General features: G+C 36.4%; 2 protein-coding genes across 2 annotated transcripts; both read right to left on the bottom strand.

Moving 5' to 3' along the window:
* Positions 1–4,607: 4,607 nt before the first annotated feature.
* LOC107715998 (wiskott-Aldrich syndrome protein family member 3-like) lies at positions 4,608–20,538 on the bottom strand. The gene is made up of 6 exons (XM_016522298.1): positions 20,373–20,538; positions 14,793–14,951; positions 12,989–13,123; positions 10,281–10,434; positions 7,772–7,889; positions 4,608–5,814 (listed from the first exon to the last, which is right to left on the bottom strand). The coding sequence occupies exons 2-6, from the start codon at positions 14,923–14,925 to the stop codon at positions 5,608–5,610; spliced, it is 747 nt and encodes a 248-aa protein (XP_016377784.1). The 5' UTR covers positions 14,926–14,951; positions 20,373–20,538; the 3' UTR covers positions 4,608–5,607.
* LOC107715993 (5-hydroxytryptamine receptor 2A-like) lies at positions 19,276–26,724 on the bottom strand. Its single transcript, XM_016522284.1, has 5 exons — positions 26,697–26,724; positions 26,402–26,602; positions 24,381–24,967; positions 20,373–20,393; positions 19,276–19,350 (listed from the first exon to the last, which is right to left on the bottom strand). Exons 1-5 carry the CDS (start codon positions 26,722–26,724, stop codon positions 19,276–19,278), a joined length of 912 nt encoding a protein of 303 aa, XP_016377770.1.
* Positions 26,725–27,098: the final 374 nt, after the last annotated feature.

Raw genomic sequence — 27,098 nt, 5'->3', positions numbered from 1 at the left:
CAAACAGTACAGATTATACAAGACACTTGTATGCTACAAGGATCACATTATCTTATTACACTGCATGTTTGTCCAATCACACAATGAGTCAAATTGGATATTGCTTCCAGTTCATTAGTCACGTAAAAAATTCTTGAGGAAGTTATTTTTCTAGCTTCAGCACACATACCTAAATGAAAACATCAGTGCTGTAAAAAACATATAAATGCGCCAGAGAGTGAATGGCCCTATGTGACTCATTGACGTCGGGTAAACAGGTAGTGTGCATCTGTTTGTCAGGGGTCTCCTCTCAGCATCCACTCTGCTCCGCAATGAGTCACTGGAGAGCTGGCAGAGATATAAGGGACAGATGGAGCCTCGCTGATGGAAAGGGACAGTGACGTCATAGCCTAGGAGGGAAGCTGGAGATATAAACAAGATCCTGCCTGTCCCACCCTCTCTCTCATCTGATTGTTAATTTAGCATACTGCTGATAAACATACATGGGGTCACTTCAAAGACAATGCATTCGACGTTGTCTGTCCTTCCCCCCCCCCCTTTTTTTTCCCAGACGTTGTCTGTCCTGCCTTATTGAAAGCAAAGTTATCCATATCTGGGACGATCTGTGGCATGATATAAGTGCAAGATTTCATGATGTCAAGACCTGTCAGACATCATAGTTTTGCAATCTATAAATTTGCCTAAGCATGTGTTTTAGGAGCGGCCTTTCATGTGCAGGTTAACTAAGATAGAATGATTTATCACATGAAAATTTGCTTTGTCAAAGCACAGCTGACATCATGCTGTGAGGCATCAGATGGCCGTATAGCGGTGGTGTCTTGGCTACCATAGGAGCAAAATATTACTTTAGAAAAACAGAATTCAGAATTATGCTCACCATGTTCGAAGAAGCAAGCATTTTCAGCAGAGAGAAGGGTGTTTTCTTTTGTGTTCTCTTGGCATTAAAGGTCCTTTTCCTAACATACAACATAGATTGCAACAGGCATATGCAGCTGTCGGATATAGATCAAACTGTAAAACTATTGATTAAGTGTTTATATGGTCCATACACATGCTGAGATGCATGTAGATCAGCAGCAGGGAACTCTGACCCTCAAAGTCCTGCACAGTTTAAATTAAAATCTTTAGGATTACCTGAAAATGACTTGGAAATTGACTGACAATACAGGTTGCGGTCTTTAGTGTATTTGTTAGTGTGCCTGCCTCCCATGCAAGTTGACATTGGTTTAAATACCACTTGGGGCAGTGCGAGTAGGACCAGACATAATGATGCCGGATGGGAGTAAGTGTAACGAGGGCTAGCTAGTAAGAGCTAAACCTCAAACCACACACTAACAAACGTTAGAGGCTGCTGTCTTTAGCACCCTTGTTAGCACACCCGCTTTTAATGCCAGTTGACACCGGTTCAAATCATAAAGTTAAAAAGAACAGAGTTTATTTAGTCCTTTTCCTAACATACAACATAGATTGCAACAGGCATATGCAGCTGTCGGATATAGATCAAACTGTAAAACTATTGATTAAGTGTTTATATGGTCCATACACATGCTGAGATGCATGTAGATCAGCAGCGGGGAACTCTGACCCTCAAAGTCCTGCACAGTTTAAATTAAAATCTTTAGGATTACCTGAAAATGACTTGGAAATTGACTGACAATACAGGTTGCGGTCTTTAGTGTATTTGTTAGTGTGCCTGCCTCCCATGCAAGTTGACATTGGTTTAAATACCACTTGGGGCAGTGCGAGTAGGACCAGACATAATGATGCCGGATGGGAGTAAGTGTAACGAGGGCTAGCTAGTAAGAGCTAAACCTCAAACCACACACTAACAAACGTTAGAGGCTGCTGTCTTTAGCACCCTTGTTAGCACACCCGCTTTTAATGCCAGTTGACACCGGTTCAAATCATAAAGTTAAAAAGAACAGAGTTTATTTAAAATAGAAATCTTTTCTAACAATATAAGTCTTTATTATCACTTTTATACACCTTGCTGAATAAACACATTAATTTCTTTCAAATAAAGAAAAGAAAAAAGAAAAAATACTGACCCCAAACTTTTGAACGTTAGTGTATATTGTTGAATTTTGAATAAATGCTGTTATTTTAAACATTTTATTCATCAAAGAATCCTGAAAAAAAGTCCAAAAAAATATGAAGCAGCAAAATCTATCTAGGCACACACTTGATGCATTTTCATGCTTAACCATCCACAAGCTTTATTCCATGCCCACATCCTGTGCCTCCCTAGAACCAGCAGTGCGCCATTTTCTATATCACTAATGCATTCCTCACATTTTATCCATTTCCAGCCTGTCCATGTCTGATCACCTGTTCTTTGAGTCATTAGTATCTTGGGATCCTTTACTCTGCATTCCTCACAGACAACACACAGAGCTCCTTCTATGGCTCCTGGATGCTGACTGTACTGATTACTCCTAATTTTAGGTTCTTCTAATCTTTGGTTTCCTTCAGATCTTTCTTGCACTTAGGTTTATCTTTAGCTGGACCATCCCACCATATATATTCTCCAAAACATCCACAAATTACAGTTTCCTCCAACAAATAGCCTGTTACATTTCAAGCTAACAGGATTTCCTATTTTTCCATTTTGCCTGTCCTTTTCATGCTGGATATCTGTAACTGTAAAGTTTGTTCTGCTTTTCGTTACTAATCGTGTCTCTATTCTAATGATTCCTCTCGGACTATTTATTTCAATCATTCTTCTAAGCTTCACTTCCTCTTTTTCGTGTACATCCTGTTTTCGTCACCTTTGACCAAAGATCTTTTGAACCAGATGCCATTTTCTGTTGGTCTACTATTTGTGTTATTATGTCTTTCTGATATTAGGTCCTTAAAGGGCTTGTTTTTGTGCTTATTCTCTAATTGTATCCAAATGGTATCTCCTACCTTACACAAATCTTCTGGTTCTATTTTTCTGTCCTTCTTTCTTCTTCTGGAGTCATTTGTTCCCATTTTCATCGGGGATATAGCTATTTTAACTATACTAATTTTATATATATTTTTATTTATAATTACCTTTTGACCCCACATTTTCTCTAATTGTCTGCCCCTTCCTCTGCTGCTAGGGTTTTGGTACTTTACTCCTTTAATGCTATAAGTTCAGACCAGCTCTCTTCTTCAGATTGTTCTTTGCTACAGTTCATTACAGTATGTGCTATACTATTCCATTCTGGAGAACCTCTAGTAATTCTTACTGTTCCCTCTTGTTGAGTACCTAATCTGAACCTCACGTCATCTCCTTAAGGGTCTTTTTCCATAAACATCCCAAAACTGCTCCAGATGTTCCTGATCCTTTAATCATCTGAGGATTTCCATTCACTACCACCTTACCTCTTGAGGTATTCTCTATCCAGCCTTCATACATTCTGATCATTACCCGCTCTAATTGTATTTCTGTAAGTGCAGACCTAGGTGGTGTCAGACTCTGTTCCATGTTTTGTGTGTGTCCTGCTCCCCATGTGCCTTCCCATGCCCTTATTTGGGTAGTTTCCTGTTCCTGCCCTAGTTATGTTTCATTGCTCCCAGGTGTGTCTCATCATCCCCTCCGCCTGTGTGTATTTAAAGTGTTCCCAGTCCCTAGTTCTCTGTCCGCTGTTAAACGTCTTCCTGAGTTCGTCTCCCTTGGTTCATGTAAATAAAGTCCTGTTAAAGTATTCTCCAGCGTCTCCTCGTTCCTCGTGTGTGTGCACCGTGACAGGTGGGTGTGGGTCTGCTATTATGAAAACATAATCTCGGCCATCCTCTACTGTTGGTAAGGTAAGAAGGATCTAATGTGCATTTTGAAAGTCCGTCACTGCCTCTTTGTATATCCTAACCTTTTCCATATTTGGAGTTTCACCCTGAGACTTCTTCAGGTTTTTCCCATTCATAGTCTACAGTTTTATTTTGCCCATGTTCTTTTTATGCACTGTGCTCATAATTCCCTCTGAGGTTTTACACTGAATAACTACTTTCTATTTCTAGGGCTCATTATGACTGCTATAGGCCGACTTCTGACTCTTGAAAGTCTCCTCTTTGCAGCCCATCCCTACTTAGTAACCATAAAAGTATCTGACCTGGCTCTGTTTCCTGGACTGTGGTTTATGCCCTTAAGGCTCTTCTCTCCCAGGCTTTTACCCGGTGATTTTGTTCTGGGCTATAGAGTTGATAAACCTGAACCTACTTCATGTTTTTCAACTCTATAGCCCCTCTAGACCTTTCTCTAGGTCTCACGTGTAGCGACCCCGATTCTTGGCCCTTCATTCCTTTCTCTGCACTGGAATATATAACGTTTAGTGTATAACCTCTTGTTAACCTTTGTGGTTTATAGCATCAAACTCATGAGCCTAACTTTCACAACTGTTGCTTATTCATCCTAACAAAGCAAATATTGCAAGTGCAAGCATTTCCATATCAAAACATATATGGCATTAACCTAAAACAAGCAAATAATATAACATCGAAGCAGGTAAATAGCAATATCAATATCTATTTCCAAAACAATTATATATATAACTTCATTTAAATCATTAAATGCAAAATGCGAAATTCAATAAATGGAAAACTTAAGTAGATTTATTTTTATTTTATTTATTATTCATACATGCACATTATAGGCTATATAATTACCACATGATAGCTTAAACATAAGGTTGCCTTTTCCATCTTTTCAGCAGTGTTACAAAAATCTATACAACAATAAATTGTAAAACACATTAATGATACAGTACTTGTAAATTACAGCGTATTGTTACAAATTGTAGTAATCTAAAATAGCGGATGACACCGTCTTGCACTCCATCACCTCATTTGACGCATTTAGGCACACACACAACACACAAACACACACACACAATTAGTAAACTGTGAGCAGTAATTAATTATTGGCCACATCTGTTCCTTAAGAAATAAAAAAAAAGAAGCAAACAACGAAAGCATCAAGAAATGTACTCATTGCTTAATTGGAGTATGAATATTCATCACAACACTGTCCACAATTGAACAAAGTGACAAATTTTGGATAATGGAGAGTTGTGATATTGAAGGAGAAATGTACTTTGATACTGTAGCGATGATCTGATTGTCCATACTGTACTCAGGGCATCTCACGTGAAGCAAGCCAGAGATACCACAACAAATTTGTTTGTGTAACCATACTGTGGCAGTGATTTGTAACATAAAATTAATACAAGTGCTAATATCACTGTTGACCATCATTTTCGTGTACCACAAAAGATGGATAAGTATTTCTCTATATTCTCTGGACAGCTACCAAAAATATATAATCAAAATCACAGAATGACTTTTTTTCAATAAGTATTTTCTTGGTGACTCTTAAAGAAGTGCTAGTATGTTGAATTTACATTACAATAATGAGACAAACTGTATTCTAACAGTTCCTGTGCTTACCTCACCAAACTCTCTTTTGTCATCTTCTGCCCTGTGTCCTTCACCTTGCATCGCACAAGTTCTGTTTCCTTCCTTCTCTGTCTGTCATGATCTCCTCGGTAGCCCCATCCGAGGTCCTTCTGACCGTCTGAGGGGTGTGTAGTATGTGCAGGAATGGAAAATAGCAGCATTATGGACGCAGATCTCGCCTCCCGAGCCTCAATCGGACCACTCGTTCTCCTCCGGCTCAGAGTCCTCATCTGATTCACTGTATTCCACAGCGATGCGTCGGGACAGGATTGTGGCCACGTCGTTACCCACTGGCTCTTTCTTGGCTTCCTGTTCTCTCTGCTCTTGCACCTTACGAAGCTGGATACCTGGAGGAGGAGCCAATAGTTCAATATTTTTAGTGTTTTTTAAAGAAGCCTTTTCTGCTCCTCAAGGCTGCATTTAATATATTTTAAAATATAATTTATTTCTGTGATCAAAGCTGAATTTTCAGCATCATTACTGCAGTTTTCAGTGTCACATGATCCTTCAGAAATCATTCTAATATGCTGATTTATTATCAATGCTGGAAACAGTTGTGCTGCTTAATATTTGTTTTGGAATCTGTAATATTTTTTACAGGATTCTTTGATGAATAAAACATTAAAAAGAACTGCATTTATTTACAATATTTTTTTTAACAATATACACTACCGTTCAAAAGTTTGGGGTCAGTCATTTTTTCTTCCTTTTTTTTGAAAGAAATTAATACTTCTATTTAGCAAGGATGTGTTAAATTGATCAAAAGTGACAGTAAAGACATTTTTATTGCTACAAATCATCAAAGAATCCTGAAGAACGTTCCAAAAAATATCAAGCAGCACAACTGTTTCCAACACTGATAATAAATCAGCATATTAGAATGATTTCTGAAGGATCCTATGCGTTGTGCTACTTCATATTTCTGTGGAAACTGTGACATTTTTTCAGGATTCCTTGATGATTTGTCTCAATAAAAATGTCTTTTCTGTCACTTTTGATCAATTTAATGCATTCTTGCTAAATAAAAGCATTAATTTCTTTTTTTTTTATTCATTAAAAAAGTACTTATCCTAAATTTTTGAATGGTAGCGTATCAGTTTCCACAAAAATATGAAGCAGCAAAAACATAATAGTAAATGTTTTATGAGCAGCAAATCAGCATATTAGACTGATTTCTGAAGGATCATGTGACACTGAAGACTGGAGTAATGATGCTGAAAATTCTGCTTTGATCACAGAAATAAATTACATTTTACAATATATTTAAATAGCAAACAGCTATTTTAAATTGTAATATTTCACATTATTTCAGTTTTTACTGTATTTTTGATCAAATAAACACAACCTTGGTGAATAGAAAATACTTATTTAAAAAAAACCTTTATGATTTCAAACTTTTCCAGAACTGTAATTTATATGCAAATGTCAAAAGGCTAAAAGGGTCTCTTAAGCCATAAAGCCCCAAAGACCATGCATGATTCTACGCAGACGCTACATATATAACTATATATATAAGTCTATAACTATATATATATATATATATATAACTGAGTTATAAAGTCAAATTCTGAGGAAAACTAGCAATTCTGAGAAAAATCAGAATTGCGAGATTTAAACTCGCAGTTGCAAGAAAAAAGTCAGAATTTTGAGATTTAAACTCAAAATTGCAAGAAAATTGTCAGAATCGCGAGAAATTAAGGCAGAATCGCGAAAAAAATTCATATATAAACTGAGTTATAAAGTCCAATTCTGAGGAAAACTCGCAATTCTGACTTTATTTTTCAAAAAATTGCGAGATTTAAACTTAATTTTTTTATTTCTCAGAACTGCAACTTCATGTATATCTTGCAATTCTGACTTTATTTCTCAGAATTATGACTTTATACCACGCGATTCTGACTTTGTAACTCTCAATTGCGTGTTTACCCTCATGAAAAATAAATATACTAAAATGTATTTGAAATACGTTTATTTCATGCTAAGTATACTACAAATACATTTACATATTTATGTACTTAATAAAAATTCCCTGCAATTGTATTTTTGTATAATAAACTGGTATACTTATAGTCTGCTAAACTGAAACAACAAAAGCTTATTTATTCAGTTTTCAGATGATGTATACATCTCAATTTCGAAAAATTTACCCTTATGCCTGGTTTTGTGCTCCAGGGTCACATATATGCCTACGTTTGAATGACCATCAGTGGAGAAAGATACTGTATTATGTATAATGTATTTTATTGTCTTTTGTTGTTTGCACTTTTAGTTTGAAGTTATGCTTTCTACCTTGTCATTCTTGTTTCCTGTTTCCTCTTTTCTGACGGTCTTTTTATCCGCTTTTGTCACACACCTTCTGCCGTCGTTTCTCCTTCCTCTTGTTCTCTGTGGCTTGCAGCATCTTTTCCTTCCAAAGGATAAAAAAGTAGGATGGATCGGTATAGAATTTGAGCCCATCTTTTTTGTCATCCCTGTAAGACAACACAACACTATGCTTAGAAATTAAGTAGTTTTGCTTAATATTATTAATATTTCATGTTGCTTACATTTCATCCCCAAAGTTAAAATAAAAATACTTTATTCAAAAAAATTATTATTATCTATTATTATAATTTTGCATAAAGAAAATTAAGCCTATTTTAAGAGACATTTCTTGGATATGATAATAATGACAACTAAAAAGTGAACCTTAACCTAAATGTTTTCTGTACACCAAAATGCCACAGATAAAATGACAATTTTATGTTCAAATGGAAAAATAATGATGCAAAGGAAGCATTTTGATTGGTAGTAGCCATCGTAATGAGTTTGGTTAGTAACTGTGTTAATTGTTTGGGCACGTCTTATTCAAGACCAGAGCTGTAATTTGTGCATGAGATGTGAGAAAATTAATTTAATCATGTTTTTTTTTTCTGTGAGAGTGGGGCATAGCGAAAGTAGCTACTGTATTTCTTCCATCCTACATGTAAAAATACTGTAATCCTGACAGTAATTCCTATTTCTGTCAGGACCACTATCGTCAAAGATGATTGACAATTAGCATACAGTTTGGATTGGCGGTATGGTTCTGTTCTGGGCAAGAACTCCCTGCGCATCCATGCAGCCTAGTATGGATGAGAGCAGGGAGAGCAGCGATTACCCCCCCCAGGGTAAGCAGAACAGAACCAACATAAATGTATTGCAGATATCGTTAAAGTTCAATAATGTTATGTACACATTTTAGAATTAGTCTGATTCAAAGGAGAATCAGAAGGCTGAATCCTGACTGACAGAGGAGGAGTTGGGGATGGAGAAGGGTAATTAGCTATTGAGCAATGCGAAAACTGCTGATAATACTGAGGGACCTTATATATGAATGCTTAGATAGGTGTCGTATTCCTATAGGTAGATGGGGATCAGCTGAGAGTCAGCTGATGTGAGCTTGACTAACGTGACCTGCCAGAACTAACGCTACGCTAGATTTTTAGAAAATGTTTTAGTAATCTGATAACATCTTTTTCAACCATACCTGTAACTGTAGCACAGTTAATCTTTTTGTGTTCTGAATTTGTAATGACCTTGCATGTCATTTCTTCTAATTAAGGTTAAATGAAATGTAACATTCTCAAAAGAATATTAGGGTCTAAATTTAAGATGTATGTATTTGAATTGCAAAATTTCCATCCATTTGGATTTCACAGTTTTAACAAACTAATAAACTTGGGATAGTTCACCCAGAAATTTAATTTTGCTGTTAATTTGCACGCACTCAGGCCGTCAAAGATGTAGGCGACTTTTTCTTCAGTAGAACAGTAAAAGAAACTTTGAGCTGAAACCGTGGTTTTTAAGAATAAAAAAAGCATATCAGGGAACATCAAATTAATACCTGTGGCTCCTGACAATATATATTGAGGTCTTATGGAGTGAAACGATCAGTCTGTGCAAGAAACTGAACGTTATTTACAACGTTATTACCTGGTTATTTTGGACAGTCATTTCTGGTTCAAATAACTGATTCACTAGTTTACATAATCACGCTATGACGTCATGTATACACATGTATTACACATTAAAGCACCCAATAATGACGTGAAACCTGGATGTTCTACATGTCTAAAGCATATAAAGTGAATAAACTAGTCTTCATCAGCTCACCTTTTTACATAAATCATGAGAAACCATAAAAACTTTCATTTCACCCCTTCATTCAAGTGTTCGGTTCACGCGTGCTCATATCAGCAGCTCAACGGTCTTCTGTCTGAGTCGAACTGTTTTCTCAGTTCAGTGACTGTTGGAGGAACTTGAGCGCTGAATGATTCATTCATTATAGGATCAGATATGCAGATATATCGGCTCATTTCCAGTCGCAGTGACTGTCAGGCGTCTGAAAGTGAGTTTTGATTGAGTAACTCGAGCCACGAACTGTTTCAGACGCTTCAGTCCGATTCGGTGAACTGGTTCATCTAGTTCACTTAAAAGAACCGGTTCAAAAGAATGATTCTTTCGCAAACTGGACCGTTTGTCTGAAGCTCTGGATTATAGGTAATAATGTTGTTAATAATGTTCAGTTTCTTGCACAGACCGATCGTTTCACTTCATAAGACCTCAATATATATTGTCAGGAGCCACAGGTGTTCATTTTGTGTTCCTTGCATTTTATGGATCACCAAGGATCACGGTTTCAGCTCAAAATCTTCTTTGCTGTTCGACTCAAGAAAAAAAGTCACCTACATCTTGGATGACCTGAGGGTGAGTAAATTAACAGCAAATTGTCATTTCAGGGTGAACTATCCCTTTAATATGATGCATATTTGTCAGTCATACATAACTAAAAGAGTTAATAAACAGGTCAGATGAATTTTCTTGCTGAAGCATATACAGACCTGTACGGCGTGAGGATGTTGAGAGGAGGTGGTTTGTCACAGCGCTGGTACATCTCCATGACAGGGTTGGGGATGGAGTTTCTGGACACCACCTGCTGGTCCTGAATAGTGGAGCTCTTGAACGCTTTCCGCATGTTGATGTCCTGTAAGGACACTGTAGAGCGAGGAGACAGACCCGGAAAACACTGTCAAACACTATCACAAACCTGAGACATTATGTGCCAGATTTACAGATTGCGTCAGCGCAAACCCTCTTTCGGTGTTAAAAACTACGTGCAGTGAAGCATTAGTGATGTAAAGGTGTGAACAGTTATTTTTGCGGCTGACCTTATTGCATATGCATTTGTAGGAGTGCCCCTTTTAGACACAGAATGAATGTGAGGAGAGTATTTAAATGAATCATGCTAAGATTTGCAGTAGTCTGTTTACTGGTAATTGCGCCATTATTTAATGCTCAAAAAAGCTTAACTCATTTTACATCAGTGTTGTTAGTAGATTATACACACCTGATTTGAGACACCGCGCTAATTTGCGCTGCTCTGTGTAGATTATGTTGGTCATTACGGAAATATAATGGCTCTGTCTGTTCTTTAATTTGCGCCTTGTTAGTAAATCACCCGCAGAACTTTACACTCACATCTGCGATTTTAAGGGATCGTGCTTTCGTGCTAATTTACTTTATTTAGTGAATCTGGTCCTAAATCTCAGAAGCAAGGTTTCTGGTTTAAACCTGTTTTGTTCAGTTTGTCTAAAAGCAAATAACACTTGCATAGAAACACCTGCATTGGTTTAAACAGTATGCTTAAATAGTATTTCCGCTTGACACCAGAGTGCTAGCTTTACAGACTGCAAAAATTATTGTGGGTTTTTTATTCATCTTTCTGGTGGTCCTTTTTTTTTTGTCCATAACAAAAAAGATGATGCATATTTAAAAAAAACAACAACTTCACAATAAGGTCTTTCAAAGAGAATATTCTTGTCTTTATTTATAGTAAGTAAACTAAATAATGACTAAAAAATTATTTTAGTTTTATTTTAAGTAAAAACGCTACTTTCAAATTGTAGCTATTTTAGCTTTTGTTTACATAAAATATCACATTGACCTTCATATTAAGTAATATTATGGTTTATATCTAAAATAAATATATATATATATACACATATATTAGTCTTTATTTTATTTACTTTTATTTTTTACATTTATGTTTTTGTCTTTGTGAAAAGAATGTTTTAATTAATATAAAATCAAACTTTAAGATTTGAATTTTTTTGTTTTTTGAGAAAAACTAAAACATTTGGCTGTAACAAATGAAAGCATTTTTAAGCATTTTTTAAATATAATTTTTTTTTCAGTGTTGTTACCTGTGGGAAACTTTCTCTTTCTGTTCATATCAGTTAGAGACTCATGGTTCTGATCGTAATTACTCTGCAATTGTAAATGTTAACTGCGCAGTAAGTTTGCATGCATTTTATGCACTGTAAACGAAGAGAGTCAGACAATGAAGCACATTATGGACGCACATTACATCATACAGCATTTACGTAGGAACTTCCCATAAGGACTTGAAGGCACCGCTCTATTAATTATGTTCCCTTGTCAACTGCCTCTTATTCAACCAGACTATTCCACTGTGCTCTTAAATAACTCAGCTAGTGTCTAGACATCAGTGGGACACGCAGCACTGCGTCTACGCTGCTAATTACTGCAGCTGCCTCATCTGTGCCTCATCTGCTCAGCTCTAGTTATTATTCAGAATGCTCTGAATATCACTTCATGAGCATTTTACCGTTTCACATGAGAAAAACTATCGTCATATTATATACACACAGAAACGTAAAGGTATTCACGGCAACCCGTCAAAATAAAAGTTCTGTTTAACTTGAAACTTAAATTGTGACATGCATAAATATATAACTATTGTACAACAGAATGTGCATCTTAATGTAATAATAATAATAATAATAATAATAATATAGTTATTATTATTTTTGTAAGGAATAATATTTTTTTTTCCATTTTTTAACCGTAAACCTCAGTTGTGTAGCACTTTATTTGCCAAAAATGAAAGTTTTTTAAAATTTTAATTTCATTTATGCATTCATTTGTTTATCAGAAAAATTTAAATACACAACACAGAATCATAGAGCCCTATTATTAAATAAATGAATGAATAAGTTTGTTTTTATGAATCCAATTAATTAGACATGCATTTTAATTATTACAATTTAATTAAACCAATAAAATGGAATCCAAAATTTAAACGGAAAACAAAAAATTTTGTAAATATAAAATGTCATTTGAGAAAACATACAACTTATTTCATAGGGCCCTAAAAATTTTACTTTTTGTTACATTTTTAATAAACTGTTGTTAAATTGTATAAGTTTCATAATTTCAATTTATTAGACATGCTTTTTGATCTCAAAAATTGAATTTAACCATTAAAGTCGAGAAATATTAAAATGGAGAAAAAAAAACAGAATCCAGAAAAATTAAGATGGAAAAAAATAACTACATTTGGGAAAAAATTAAATAGAATTTGGGAAAAAATACAACGGATTTCATAGGGCCCTATAGACTTGCATTATACTGAGTCTGAGTACCAGCGCCAATCCTCTCAGCAGCCCTGTGCTTGCATTCTGGTGTATTTCCAGGCTGTGTCACAAAAGATCAGGTCATTTGCTAATGCACATTCATTCTTACGCACCCTCCTCCACAGTGGAGTCCAGTTGTGTGACCTTCACCGCCAGCAGGTCGACGCGCTCTTGTAAACTGTTCATGCGCATGTAGAAGCTGTTGGCCTCGTTAAACAGCTCCCTGAAGACGTCCTCCGCATGTCGACCTGGATCAATAAACACATCATCTACGATTAGACAAAACTGATATTTTTCAAATAGCCGTCGTGTGCAACATCATTTTTAATTAGATATGCCATGAAATAGGCTGATTCTTTCTTGCTTTAATGTACACTGAATGAATCTTTTAGAAAGTGAGAAATTGCTAGTAAATTTCATATATGTGACCCTGGACCACAAAACCAGTCATACGGGTCAATTTGTCGAAATTGAGATTTATACATCATCTGAAAGCTGAATACATAAGCTTTCCATTGATGTATGGTTTGTTAGGATAGGACGATATTTGGCCGAGATACTGAGAATCTGAGGGTGCAAAAAAAAATCAAAATGTTGAGAAAATCATCTTTAAAGTTGTCCAAATGAAGTTCTTAGCAATGCATATTACTAATCAAAAATTAAGTTTTAATATATTTACGGAAGGAAATTTACAAAATATCTTCATGGAACATGATCTTTATTTAATATCCTAATGATTTTTGGCATAAAAGAAAAATCTATAATTTTGACACATACTATGTTTTATATTTTACAATAGTTTGTCTATTGCTACAAATATACCCCAGCGACTTAAGACAACCCAATAGCTGGGTTTGTCCCTTTTTAACCCAGCGCTGGGTTATATTTAACCCAGCATTTTTTAGAGTGTAGTTAATAATGAGAATTGGTCCTTAAAAAAGTGTAGAAAAACTAAAACAGTGTTTTCTTGTAAAATGTTTTACAGTGTACTTCCTATTGAAAATTCTTCCAAAAAAGATTAAAAACTCAATACTTGAAATTAATTTGCTGTGTATCCAAAAAAGAATTAATGCAGAGATGCTAGGAATCACCTTTTTTTTACGAGGTTTTTACAAAGTGCAAAAAATAAAGCACTCACTTTAAAATCTACAACAAAAGTTTAGTTTCCCAGTCTTTTGAAACTTTGCATCTTAATATACGATTCCTCACATATCAACAAAAACTTCCTATATTGAAAAGATGTCAATATTATTAACAAAATTATCAGTATGTTGGGGTGGGCTATTAAAAAATACAAAATGTAAAAGCTTTTAAGTTGCAAACATTATTTTGATGAGTTACGGTGACAATAATGTTGATCGTTGCTTAATATTGTGTGTAATTTAAACTCAAATTTCTTAATTGATTCATAAATCAAAGGGTTTATTTTTTTTTATTAAGTTGTAGTAACTTAATGAAATTGTCTTGATAATGTTAACAATTGTCCCCTGTTTTTCCCCTGCAAAATGTTTGTCACTAATTAATTAAATTAACACGTTAAAACAACAGCCATAATTATTTGAGTTATAATGAGTTGGCTACATTTATTTACGTTTATTTATTTATTCTTACATTTATTTATTTATCCCAAGAGACTTACAAATCAAGAACATCTCCAGCAATTTGTCATCTAAAGCTGTTTGTCTTTGCGTAATGCATTTTGCTGGTGAAAAAGCCATGTAGAAAAACACTGTACTAGAAAATCATCATGCTCAAAACTGAAACACAGCTGACTGTGCTCAGAACCCATGCTGCAGAAGTCTAACGGGCTCATATCAAACCCAGGGTAATGAATGAAACGACCAAGCAAGGACTGAATTAAACCAGGGTGGAAAATGATTGTGCATCAGCAATTCTAGAGTGAAGAACTGAACCTACTGAGTCCTCCCAGCTGTTTGATGATGGCCGCCAGTGTGCTGTTTGTGACACATTCCAGCTCGTTGGTGACCCCGTCGGGCAGGGCGCCCCGGCACAGGTGCTTGGGCTCGATGGCCCTCTTTACAAGAGGCATGGCTGTGCTCAACTACACACACCGACCTGTGAGAGCACAGAAGGGCCTTTTACACAACATTAATGTGACGCAGCAAACACAAAAAATGTAAACAATGCATTTTTTAAATCGACAAACACAGCTTTTTAAATGGCTCATTTTACTAAAACAGTAAATTTTTTAAAACATATTTTATGCCAACAGTATAAATATTTTTGTTATACACCAAGTAAAACGGCAACTGATGAAACAGTTATCACCGTGCATTTTTTTTTTCCATCAACAGATTTGATATTTAGATAAGAAACTCTGTTCTGTGGGGGAAAGTCATTGTAACTAATCTCCACATAAAATATGAATAAATATTAAAAATGTTGCCTACATTTGTCACAAGAAACCCTAAACAGGGTTTTCCAGGTCAAAACAGGGTGTGCATGAACACTGATGTCTTTTAGCACTATATTAGCTCTTGTGTTACGTTATGATTTATAACTGAACAAAAAAAAGCCTCTTTTATCCGTGGAGTAGTGTTAGGTCTGTTAATATATGCTTAATATTTATTCATGAAACGTGTAATTGAGTCTGTTATTTTTGGCACGATTCATTATCATTTTCCAAAATATGCTTGAAGGTATATTTGTAATGGAGAGAAAATGTTCCTTGCATATTTACCAAATATTGCATAAAATGCATAATCGAGCTGATTGTAATTGGGAAAGAAATGAAAAACAATTAAGTCACATGCTCACTTGGATGAATGCAGTTAAAAATGACACAGAAAGTCGATCTCTGTAAACTTCATTTAACTACATTGCATTTAAAGCGAGTGCTTTTTTTGCTCAGTCTCACACTCTCCACGACTGTTGTGAGACTGCATTTAATCTAAAACATTGGGTAATTAGTCATTATAATTGATTTTTAAATTTCATAATCAATGTATTAAAGCCTACCCTCACTACATGGGTTCAGTGTTTCACTTTTTTTTAATGATGAAACTTCAAATAAATAAATATTAGCTTTGTATTTAAAAAATGTAGCCTGCTATAAAATAATTGTGTATATATATATATATATATATATAGTGCTGCTTGAAAGTTTGTGAACCCTTTAGAATATTTCTGCATAAATATGGCCCAAAACATAATCAGATTTTCGCACAAGTCCTGAAAGTAGACAAAGATAACCCAATCAAATGGAACAATGAATTCTGAATTATACCAACAAATTCAGAAGGAAAATGTCAGGACATCTGTCTGAGAATTGAATCTCAAGAGAAAGTGGGTCATGCAGCAAGACAACGACCCAAAGCACACAAGTCTTTCTACCAAAGAATGGTTAAAGATGGCCAAGTCAAAGTCCGGCCCTTAATCCAATTGAAATGTTGTGGAAGGACTAGGGCTGGACATAATGGTTATATGATTTTTAAACACATTTCCGATATTTCATTACCAGTGTTTCCCATACATTGATTTATTTGTGGCGGCCCGCCACAATATCAACACTGACCGCCACAAATAGATTTTCCAAAAGGCATTGACAGTTTGACTTTGTTGAATAAACACGAGCACTGCATGTTTCAAAATTGTGTTTTATATGAATTTATCTTTGAAGTGAATCAACTGTCTTCAGAAAAGTTTCGATGGCGTTTTAATTTTATCTGATTAAAGTAGCGTTTGTGAGTGGAGTGCTGCTTTGTGTCAAAATAACTTATATCGTATCGACCGAAATTAAGAAATATATCGTGATATAAATTTTGGCCATATCGTCCAGCGCTAGGAAGGACCTGAAGCAAGTTCAGAGGAGGCAACCCACCGACATCACAGAGCTGAAGCGGTTCTGTACTGAGAAATGGGCTAAACTTCCTCCAAGCTGTTGTGCAGGACTGATCAGCTTACTTGCAGTTATTGCTGCAAAAGGGGGTCACACCAGAAACTGAAAGCAAAGATTCACATACTTTTGCCACTTATGTTTTGGGTCATATTTATGCAGAAATCTAGAAAATTCTACAGGGTTCGCAAACTTTCAAGCATCGCTGTATATTAGCAATATATTTAGTCATTTTGTGTTTTACGGGTTTACTCAGACTATTTGCCTTCAAGCCCACGACCATTTCCATGACAACTAAGCAAGGCCCTTTCTCATGCTCCGCTGAGTACTAGAGCTTCTAGAGTCACTCTCATGTGAGGAGGTCTGTTTGTCTCAGACAATCTCTCTGTAATGCTACTCAACACACATCCATTTTTAGACTCATCTTATTTCTGTTTTGCCATTTTCAATATAAAGACAATGCATTTTTAAAATATAGGCTGCGTTGCTCCCTGAGGCAGTGAACTCCTTTTGCAGCTGTCATAATGCTGATAATTCAGCACGGTGAACGCACATAAACATCCTCAAGGGGGAACCTCAGTCTGCGGTGCACATGACGCGGTAAGTTCTTTCGAATGAAACAAACGCATATTACTTTAGCTGTGTGAGTAGCCTAGCAACCAGCCTGACGATATGCATGCTTGCTTCCGCTAATATGCTAACAGAGTGCTCGCCCCTCTTTACTTTATGATTAATACAGATTTAAAAATAAAAGAAACCTCATTCTTGTAAACTGAAGTATTATGTCATGAAAATATTTTACTACATGCTAAAGAGTAATTTGTAAAGAAGCATTTGCTTTTGGTATTGGAACACAATCCTCACGTTTCAGGTGAGAGCTCAACAATGTCTCACAATGCTGCGATTCACCATCATACCAAAATCTGTAATCAAATGTCAGAGATTTCAAAGTGTTTCAATTTACTCAAACGCTCAAATAATTCTCAGCAATTTATTCCAAGACCTAATGATGTGATCTACTCTACCCATTGCTTCATTGAAACTACCTACAGCATATTTCCTCTGTTTATATCTGAGTCTAAATCTGGTAATAACGGGCGAAGACGATTTTTCGCAATTATTTACAGCAGGATCTGCATTTTCATGTGTTTAAATAAAAGATTTTTGTTATAAGACACAATAAAAACAACTTTGTGCCTCAAAAACCGCTCCTTTCCTGGTAAAATTGAACTTGATTTACAAAAGTTAACAAGTTTGCGACAGTAAATGTTACAGAACATAACATGTTTGACAAGCCAAACATGTCAGTCTCTAAGTAATGTAATTTTTTTAAGCCACAAAATAAACTTTATTCAGTAAATAATGATAATGAGCTACGCAAAAGGGATTTTGAACATCACAAACTCATTTCGAGCACGTTTTATAACACCCAAGAATCAAACAGTTCATCCCTCACGCATGTTATCACGTCCGTCAAAAACTTGGAATATTAGAACTAGAAACAACAACATAACACACATCAATCACTTCACTGACTATGTGCTGGCAAATAAATAAATAATTATTACCTTACAATCCATCTGTTTCCAAATCCACATTACTTGAACATCACAACATCGATGTCTGTCAAAAAAATAACATGAACAATACACGGTAGTATTTACGAGAAACAGAGGTCCACACTATCGGATGACTACTTTGACAACTTCATTGCTTCAAAGCACGTGAATATAAATATGTCCTTCACTTGCATAAATTGATGATTTTTACTTCTCTTAACTTCTCAGTTGTTTAAAAGATCGAGGCAATTATGAAAGTTTGATAAAAATGTTGTTACATTTTCCAATAAAAGACAACACATTTTTACATGATTTGTTATACATTTAATTACCCCTTTGACTATTTAATTACTTAATTCATTGAGCCATCTATGTTTTATCGAACTTTGCTACATACAAAGAGAATTCCAAAGCCTGACAGATACCAGATCTCAAGATATGTATATCACAAACTTCAGGATAATGTTTTCTCATTCCAGGATAATGCATTGTATTGTATGTCATAATACTTCCGTTTACAAGAATGAGGTTTCTCGTTCCACAGTGCAACATCAAACAGAAACAACAAGAAAAATGGAATAAATAATACAATAGAATATAATAAATATAATAAACTATGAGTTAATGGGTGAATAAAATACAAACACAAATATAAGAAAAGAACAGAGAACACAAAAGAACAGAGCAGAGCGTTTTGTAAAGAAATATACAAATGTTGCATATATTATATCTGCCTTCTAGTATGTGAAAATAAAACAACATTTGCAACTTGCCACAGACCGGGCCTCAATGTTATTTCTCTGCACAGATGAATTATCTCTCACTTTCTGAAACACACAGCCTGTCTATTGTCAGAGGCAGGAACTGATTCATGAGAGGAAACCATGGCAACGCCTCAACTATGCTGGTGCCAAGACCTGTTAGACTCCTTCACCAAAAACACATTTACGTAATCTGTTCCCAGCGCTACAGCCTGGAATGTGAATCAAACCCTGCATTCCCAGGCTTGTCTGTGGGAATGGGGCACCCAGGTTTCAAGCTCTGTAGAACGTGGAATATTCTGGAAAGAAGGAAACATCATATTAAGCGACAAAACCAGATTATACCTCATTGCCAAATGTTCTTTTTTCTTGCCAATCTTTGCTTATTAGCAGAAGGCTGGAGTTTGTCTATCAATAAAATAAGCGGAATACCTCTTAACTGCAAACTGGTGTTCACAAAGGGGTTTAAATAAGTGCACTGACTATTGGTTTCAGGCTTGTACATGTTTTCGGCGAACTAGCCACCAATGTTTTTTAGATGCTAACCAAGTTGACTTGACACCAAGATGTAGCTCTTGACAGCAGACTATGGGTGCACCAAAGAGAAAGGAAAAATTGAAATCGCATCATATGACCCCTTTAATTATGAGGAATCAGGAAGTATCAGTCATAAAAGTTTACAAGACATGACTGCTGCACCATCAATTTAATTGAGCACATTTTCATTTAATCAAAAATCCTTGACAGCAATAACACGTCTGAAACCCACCCAATAATGTCTCAAACCATGCTCAGATTTGCCAAGATACTCAAAGTCAAAGATTACACCGTGCACTCAAGCATTTCCCCATCAAATTCTCCCAAGACCAAAACCTGAACTCTATTTATTTCATAGCTCCATACTCTTTCTGTACGCCATCGTCTATTATCATTTTGTGGCTAGTTTAAATTCTGATTCCAGCAGAAGCATCGTAGACTAAATTAAGAACAAATGAGAACTCAGTCCGTCTGTGTTGATTACCATGACGTCACTCGTCCATAACGCTGTGTCGCATGACGTCATCCATCCAAACCACTGTGCTGGCATGTGATATGATAACAGGTGTATCTTTCGGCCACACGGGGAAACGAACGAAACGGTGGCAGTCATTAATATGAACGTGATGGATTATTGATCTATTAGCTTATTTTAAAGCATGTGTTAGATATCAGAGCCAGCATCTTTGCATCCTTCCTTCTAGTCATTTCGGCATTATCACGAAACAAGTACGTGAAAACACTGAAGGCAAGGCAACCCTGTGCGTAATTGCCATTTACTTACTAATAACTGTAGTTGTCTCCTCTCGGTGTTCTTTCGGCGAGCTATTCGGCGTTACATGCCGTTAATATGCGGTGCCATCACGTCGATGTGTTGTGGTGCGATGAACGGCGGAGGTGGTGCTGAAAATGAACGCGCGCGTTGCCTGGGAAGCGTCGCTAGTCGCTGTGCGCTGCAGCGGCGATGCATTGCGCATGTGTGCGCGTCACCCACAAACCACCACCCTGCGTGTGTGTGTGTGTGTGTGTGTGTGAGAGGGGAACACAGATATGATGGATGAAATATGCAAAAATACACACACTTGAAATGAAACTCTACGCTACTTTACGCTACTTACATAATTCAACAAAGTCTATTTAACTGTTTATATGGCTTGGGACAAAGCGGGTCCTCTAGTAGCCACTGTGGGAAGGCTTTGGTAGATCTATGTATGCATGTATGTAGGGGAGAGTGGGGTGATTTGAGACTGTGGGTAAGTTGAGACACCCATTGTTTCTAGGCAACCTTAAACAAAATTGCTGATGTGACCACAATAATCATATGAAGAGTTATCAGTTTTACTCACCCTGTGATTTGAGAGAGGCCCATGGGATACTTGGTAACTACATTTAAGTTCAATAAGCAGTTTTTTTGCTGTTCAAAGTGATTTTTGTATGTTGAAGGACTCAACAATCACAGACAAATCTGAAAAAATATCACGCATGTGTTTGTGCTGTAGGAGGTTAAAATATGAGGCTATACTGTTAGCATGATGTTAGCTCTAAACTGCTGGATGATACAAGTTTGTTTGGAGTGGGGTAATTTGAGCCAAAAGTCCTGGGGTACGTTGAACCAGTGGCTCACCCCTTCTTATGATTATAAAGTATTATTTTACTGTAATTCTACATTATACTTAATTAATTAAAAAAAATTTTTTTAACTTGATTTTGTTCTGAAAATGTTAACGTTTTAAATAGGCCTTATTTATGAAAACTGGCAATTGAAGTTTTTATGAAATTGTATTTAGAATTGGGATGGTAAGTTCTATTAGCCCAGTTCTGTGAGGCCAATTGCAGTCCATTTTTTTTTTATTCTTAAATTTGAACTTTATTTTGTGCTGAAATAAAAAAAAACGGGGAAAAAAAAAAAAAAACGCCTTCAGAGCTGTGACCTGTACACTCTAAAAAATGCTGGGTTAAATACAACCCAATTGCTGGGTTTGTCCCTATTTTACTAAGCACTGGGTTGTATTTAACCCAGCATTTTTTACAGTGTATCTTTAAATAAAACTTTTAAGAAGTCATCCATCCATCCATTCCATTATCCAAACCTCTTAGTCCTTATTAGGGTTGTGGGGAGCTGGAGCCTAACCCAGTTTCTTGAGCTGTGTGTACATTAATGAGGGAAAAAAATTAACTTAAATGATTTTAGCAAATGGCTGCAATATAACAAAGAGTGAAAAATTTAAGGGGGTCTGAATACTTTCCGTACCCACTGTATATATATATAAAACATGCCTCCAACTTAAGTGACTACGTAAAGCACAATTAATTGCACGCTGTTTCTTTTTAATAATTTATTTAAAATACAAATAGTTTCAATCAAGAATGCAAAAACAAAAGTGTCTGTAAAATGTAGATGTAAAATGTAGTAATATTTGTTTTAATTCATTGTTGTAGTAACCCCATTAATCATTGGTTCAGAAATCAAATGCCACTCTCTCATTATTAATTCACTTTAACGCACACAGTCTTTTACTGAAGTGTAACACAAACAGGCTTGATATCAACGGAGTCTACAGGATTATCTGTGCAGTTAAAACATGCTGTGCGATAAAGGAAAGAAAACAGTGCAAGGAATGTGTTTGGTCTGCTCTCAATGCTCTATATCATTAGGAGATATAGTTAGTGTTTGCTTTGTCCTTGCAGTCAAAACCATCTGACAGATGTCCTGGAGGTGCAGTTGCAAAAGAATTGTACAGAGTGTTTCAGAATACTCTTGCATCATGTTTTCCATTGGAGAGAAAAAAAACCTGATTGTTGTTTTTAGAGACAAATCTCGAGAACAGCAGAAGCTACACTGGTAATCTTCACAGTTTACAGGTGTTCCTCAATTGCAGGCATTCGCACTTTTAACTTCAGTGTGCAAGGCTTCCGGTCTCATCTGCTTTAGCTGTCCAAAATAGTCCGTTATGCTGCTCCATATTGCAAACTTGTATTTATTGTCATATAATTTTAATTTATTATCGTAGTCATAAACACACTGGTTTGTACAGCAAATAGTTTTACTGTTGACTGCACTTTATTTTTCTAGTTATGAATAGCGGCTAATTAGAGCTGGGCAGATCTAGAACTAGATAGTTCTAGAATCTAGATTACTCATTTTAGGTAACAGATTCTGACTACTTTTTAGATTACTTTTGGATTGCTTTCCCCCCCCCCATTAAACATGTCATATTGATATAAAAAAGCAAAGAGAAATATACTCAATTTTTTATATCAACATCATAAAATGCATTCAACATTACATTACACCAGGGTTTCCCAAACTGGGCTTAATGTAAGAACTGCAGTCGGTTTGTGGGTTGATAAAAAGCGAATAATTAATTAAATCATAAAAATGTCAAATAAATGATTTAAACACGTGAACACTAAAAATAGAAATCTTTAATTTGTTTACCTGGATGTCAATGTGAGCGACATTGAACTGTAAACATGCGAATGTGTTTTTAAATGATCGAAATACATTCAAATTTATTTACACGACATTTGTGAATATAATCAGAGCTAAGGAAAATTCAAAAGAGAAAAAATAAGAACTAGAAATAAACAATACATTATGAATGATTTACTGCCATTGTGTGAATATGTAATCATGTAATCCATAAAAAGGTAACTGTAATCTGATTATGAGCATTACAAAATGTAATTTACTCTAATTATGAGTACTTGATTTTTGGAATCTTATTATGTAATCCAGATTACATATAATCAGTTACTACCCAGCTCTGCGGCTAATGAACTGGAAGTCTCGCACATTCACAGAAACAGCTTACTTCCGCGTTGTGAAATAAGGTAGTGCTTCTGTGGAAACTTTTGTTATATCCTGTTACACAAGCACAATACATTTTTTAAACTCACAAACAAACTGCAAGCGGCAACCTCCCGCTCTCTCTCATGAAGCCAACAAGGAAGTGACTTAAACTGTAATTCATCAACTGGCAGCTAGAGGCTGGCTGCAAAAGGGAGTCAATCCCATAGACTCCCCATGTTAAAATGCCCAACTTTACAGCGTTTACAGCCTGGTTCAAAAAATTATTTTGGTCTATATAGCTAATTTTGCCCTTCATGACAACTGTGAGGGGGGTGAATTTTTTTTATAACTCATCCGTTTAAATTATATTAAGCCTTAAAGTTCTGCATAATTAAGGGCGTGGCCACTTGAGTGACAGGTGGATTGCCGCTGCTGTCACCACCATCGAGCTAGGTGGGCGTGGCTTCAGCAACCTGCAACCTCTTTGCCCATTTTCGATTATCCGGGAGTGATGCGCGGTGACGCGCTGCCAAGGTGGCGACAGCCGCCTCCGCCCACTTTTGAGCTTCAAAAACGCTCGTCGGAAATCTACGGGTGACGTCACGGACACAACGTCCATGTTTTTATACAGTCTATGACAAACTGCCATGTCAAATTTTGGTAGTCATTAAAGGGATGGGAAGTCTGGCAGCCTCATATTGGAAATATGCAGATGTATGCTAGGTCAAGATGGTCAACTAGTGAATTAATCGACCAGTCAACACTCTAAAAAATACTGGGTTGTTTCAACCCAACATTGGGTCAAATATGGACTAACCCAACTTTTGGGTTAAAAATGTAATGTAAAAATTGAAACCAATCGTTGGGTTAGTCCATATCTGACCCAAAGTTGGGTTGAAACAACCCAGCATTTTTTAGAGTGAATTAATGATCAGTTTTAACCATTATGCTGTAACTGTGTCAATATTATCGGATGTCCTGGGCCTTCTTCTGTGGCACATCTTCATGATATTTACATCGTAGATAGCGAGCAAAGGCTTGTCGATACGTCTTGTTGAAAAGGGTGTAGATCAGAGGATTCACTCCAGAGGAGATATATCCCACCCAGACAAAAAAGTGAATGAGGTTATAGAGATGCTCGCTGCAGCTGTCCTGACAGATGGCGATCAGCACATTGGTGATGAAGAACGGACACCACATGACCAGGAAGAGAAAGAAGACAATCCCCAAGACTTTGGAGGCTCGTCGCTCATTGTTCAAAGCTTGAATCATGCCTCGTCTGCCTTGGCCTTGTGGATCTTGTGCAGACTTGTTGGAGGAGGACTTACTGTTCAGCAGACTTGTGTCACTTATCTCAGCAGAAGAATGTTTGGAGTGGCTCCTGCTCTCTTGCGGGAAAGAAGTGCTGTGCCTCTGGAGATCACGGAGAGTGAGGTAATAGCAGACGACCATGATGACCAGAGGAATGAAGAAGGCCACGGATGAGCCAACAAGGACGAAACGAGGCTCATTCAGGGTGCAAGTGTTATTTACAAACACCTTCTTCTTGTCCTGGAAACCCATTACTGGAATGGGCAGCGACAACACTGGAAGAAAACAAGCATGAAGAATGACGAATCAGTTCAGAAAGCATGTCTAATTCATCGCATCCCACCGATTAAATGAAACTTTTTAAGCTTTCTAAACTTTTTTTTTTAAACTTTTGAGTTGAATTACTGAAATAAATGAACTTTTCCACGACATTCCAGAGATCAGTAGTAGAGCATTTGCTCATTTCAAGTCAACGAGAAATGCCCCAAAAAATCAATAAATTACTATTTCTATAGCACAATTTTTGCGCACATCTGTGTGCAGACTTAAAACAGCCGCCCACAACAAACAATCAGCTTGAACATTAAGAACAACAGATTCTAGCATTGTATCGCTACTCATTATAACACATACTAAGATAATGAAAACTCTTGACCAAGAACGGGAGATGCTTCTTCTGGATTAGGTACATGCATGGCTGCAAGCTGCTTCAAAATTAGCCTTAGCGAAAAGTGACACAGATGGTCACATGTCACCAACATGGCGCAATTTTGCAAAACCTCTAACTTAATTAACTACAAAATATTTATAAAAAGAGATGCTCATAGGGTTGGTGGGTGTTAAGCACAAAACCATAAGAAGAGCTGTGCAGAAATATCAAGCTTCATGCATCAGAAATGCTAAATCCATACAGAAAATACGGTTGGAATGCTGACTGTGACAGAGGCGTATACAAGCCTGATGCAGCAGTAATCGCTTCTCCTGTCAGTTCCTGTTAGTGCTGTGTACTCTCTAGGTAAAGACGTCAAGCAAAGTTCATGATGCCCCGGGAAGCACACAGAAACAGGGTCAGACCGCTTGCCTGATTTTTGGGTGAACTATCCCTTAATGTCAAAGAGTTCATGTGAGTTTACACCTTATGAATCAGTAGGCAGAGATTTTTAAATTGAGACAGTTTAGGCATCAAATTTAAAGCTGATGTTTATGACAAAAAGGTCTGATTGTCTTTTGTCAACCATTGTTTAACATCCAAGGTAACTTTTAGGTTAGTAACGTTTGGTAGGGTTGCAAAGGGGCAGAAAGTTTCCAGAAAAATCCTGGAAAGTTTCACAAATTTCTGGATTCTGTGATTAAAGTGAAGTGTGGAATTTTCCAATGTTAAAATACTTTTTGGTAGGTTGACTTCCTGAACAGTGAAAACTGTGGCTCTTTGGCACATTATTATTTTTATTATTATATATATTTTTTAAATCCAGGCAATCACAAATTAAATGTGGGTTCATTCATTCAAACAATCATTATTTTTGCCATTCCGTTCAATAGTGCCACTAGAAGTGACAGAAATTATTTAAGGTAATAAGGCTTTATTCTTGTTTTCTTTTAAGCCTGATGAAGGCCTGTGCACTGAAATGTGTTGACTTCAGTACTGTATATCATCATTAACCACAACATTATCTTTTGTATTTCTGAACTGGATGCTTCATTCTCACCTACAGAAATGGTCCAGACACTGATTATTTTGATCATGGTCTTGTGAAGTGAGTTGCTGCGGCTGTATTTGATTGGATTACGGATGCCGATATAGCGGTCCAGAGAGATGGCGCACAGGTGCATGATGGAGGCTGTGGAGAAGAGCACGTCAAGGAAGATCCACAAGGGACACAGCAGTTCAGGGAGAGGCCAGGTGTGATCTGGAAACAGAGACACAGGCACAAACTGATATGAGTAGAGTTCAGTCTAGTCCTTTTAATAAACCATGGTAACACTATAGGGACCAAAACTCACTATCAACTAGTTGCTTATTTGCATGCATATTACTAGCATATTGGACGTTTTTTGAGTTTTGCATAAATGGAGACAGACAGACAGACAGACAGATAGATAGATAGATAGATAGATAGATAGATGTCTTATCTCATTTCTTGTAGGAAAAAAGATCAGACATTAAACTCTTTAAGTGTTATGAGTTGAATAGTTCAGCTCTAGCTTCTACTGTACTGTATCTTGTAGCAGATATTCTGATTATATTATCTAGAAGATGTCTTCATACCTGTGCATTTCATAAGATATGGCAAGACCAGACTATACTGAGGACTCCATCAGTTGAGTCACTTTGTTGAAGATTGCCAAATTACTCCACCCTTTGATGTACAAGCTCTAGCTTCTACTGTACTGTATCTTGTAGCA

Source organism: Sinocyclocheilus rhinocerous, unplaced genomic scaffold (assembly GCF_001515625.1).
Source record: "Sinocyclocheilus rhinocerous isolate Xijiao unplaced genomic scaffold, SAMN03320098_v1.1 scaffold1967, whole genome shotgun sequence".
NCBI classification, from domain to species: domain Eukaryota; kingdom Metazoa; phylum Chordata; class Actinopteri; order Cypriniformes; family Cyprinidae; genus Sinocyclocheilus; species Sinocyclocheilus rhinocerous.
Note: the sequence above shows the minus strand (reverse complement) of the source record. Positions and strands in the feature narration are given on the sequence as shown.

Excerpts from the sequence above, each read along its gene's own strand:
- LOC107715998 (XM_016522298.1), bottom strand. The coding sequence starts at position 14,925 with ATGCCTCTTGTAAAGAGGGCCATCGAGCCCAAGCACCTGTGCCGGGGC. Across the intron at positions 13,124-14,792 it reads CAAACAGCTGGGAGGACTCA|GTCGACATGCGGAGGACGTC; the intron begins GTAGGTTCAGTT and ends TTATTGATCCAG. Across the intron at positions 7,890-10,280 it reads AACATCCTCACGCCGTACAG|GGATGACAAAAAAGATGGGC; the intron begins GTCTGTATATGC and ends GTTGTCTTACAG.
- LOC107715993 (XM_016522284.1), bottom strand. The coding sequence starts at position 26,724 with ATGCATGCAAATAAGCAACTAGTTGATA. Across the intron at positions 26,603-26,696 it reads AAATAAGCAACTAGTTGATA|ATCACACCTGGCCTCTCCCT; the intron begins GTGAGTTTTGGT and ends CTCTGTTTCCAG. Across the intron at positions 19,351-20,372 it reads GGAGACAACTACAGTTATTA|AATATTCCACGTTCTACAGA; the intron begins GTAAGTAAATGG and ends CCTTCTTTCCAG.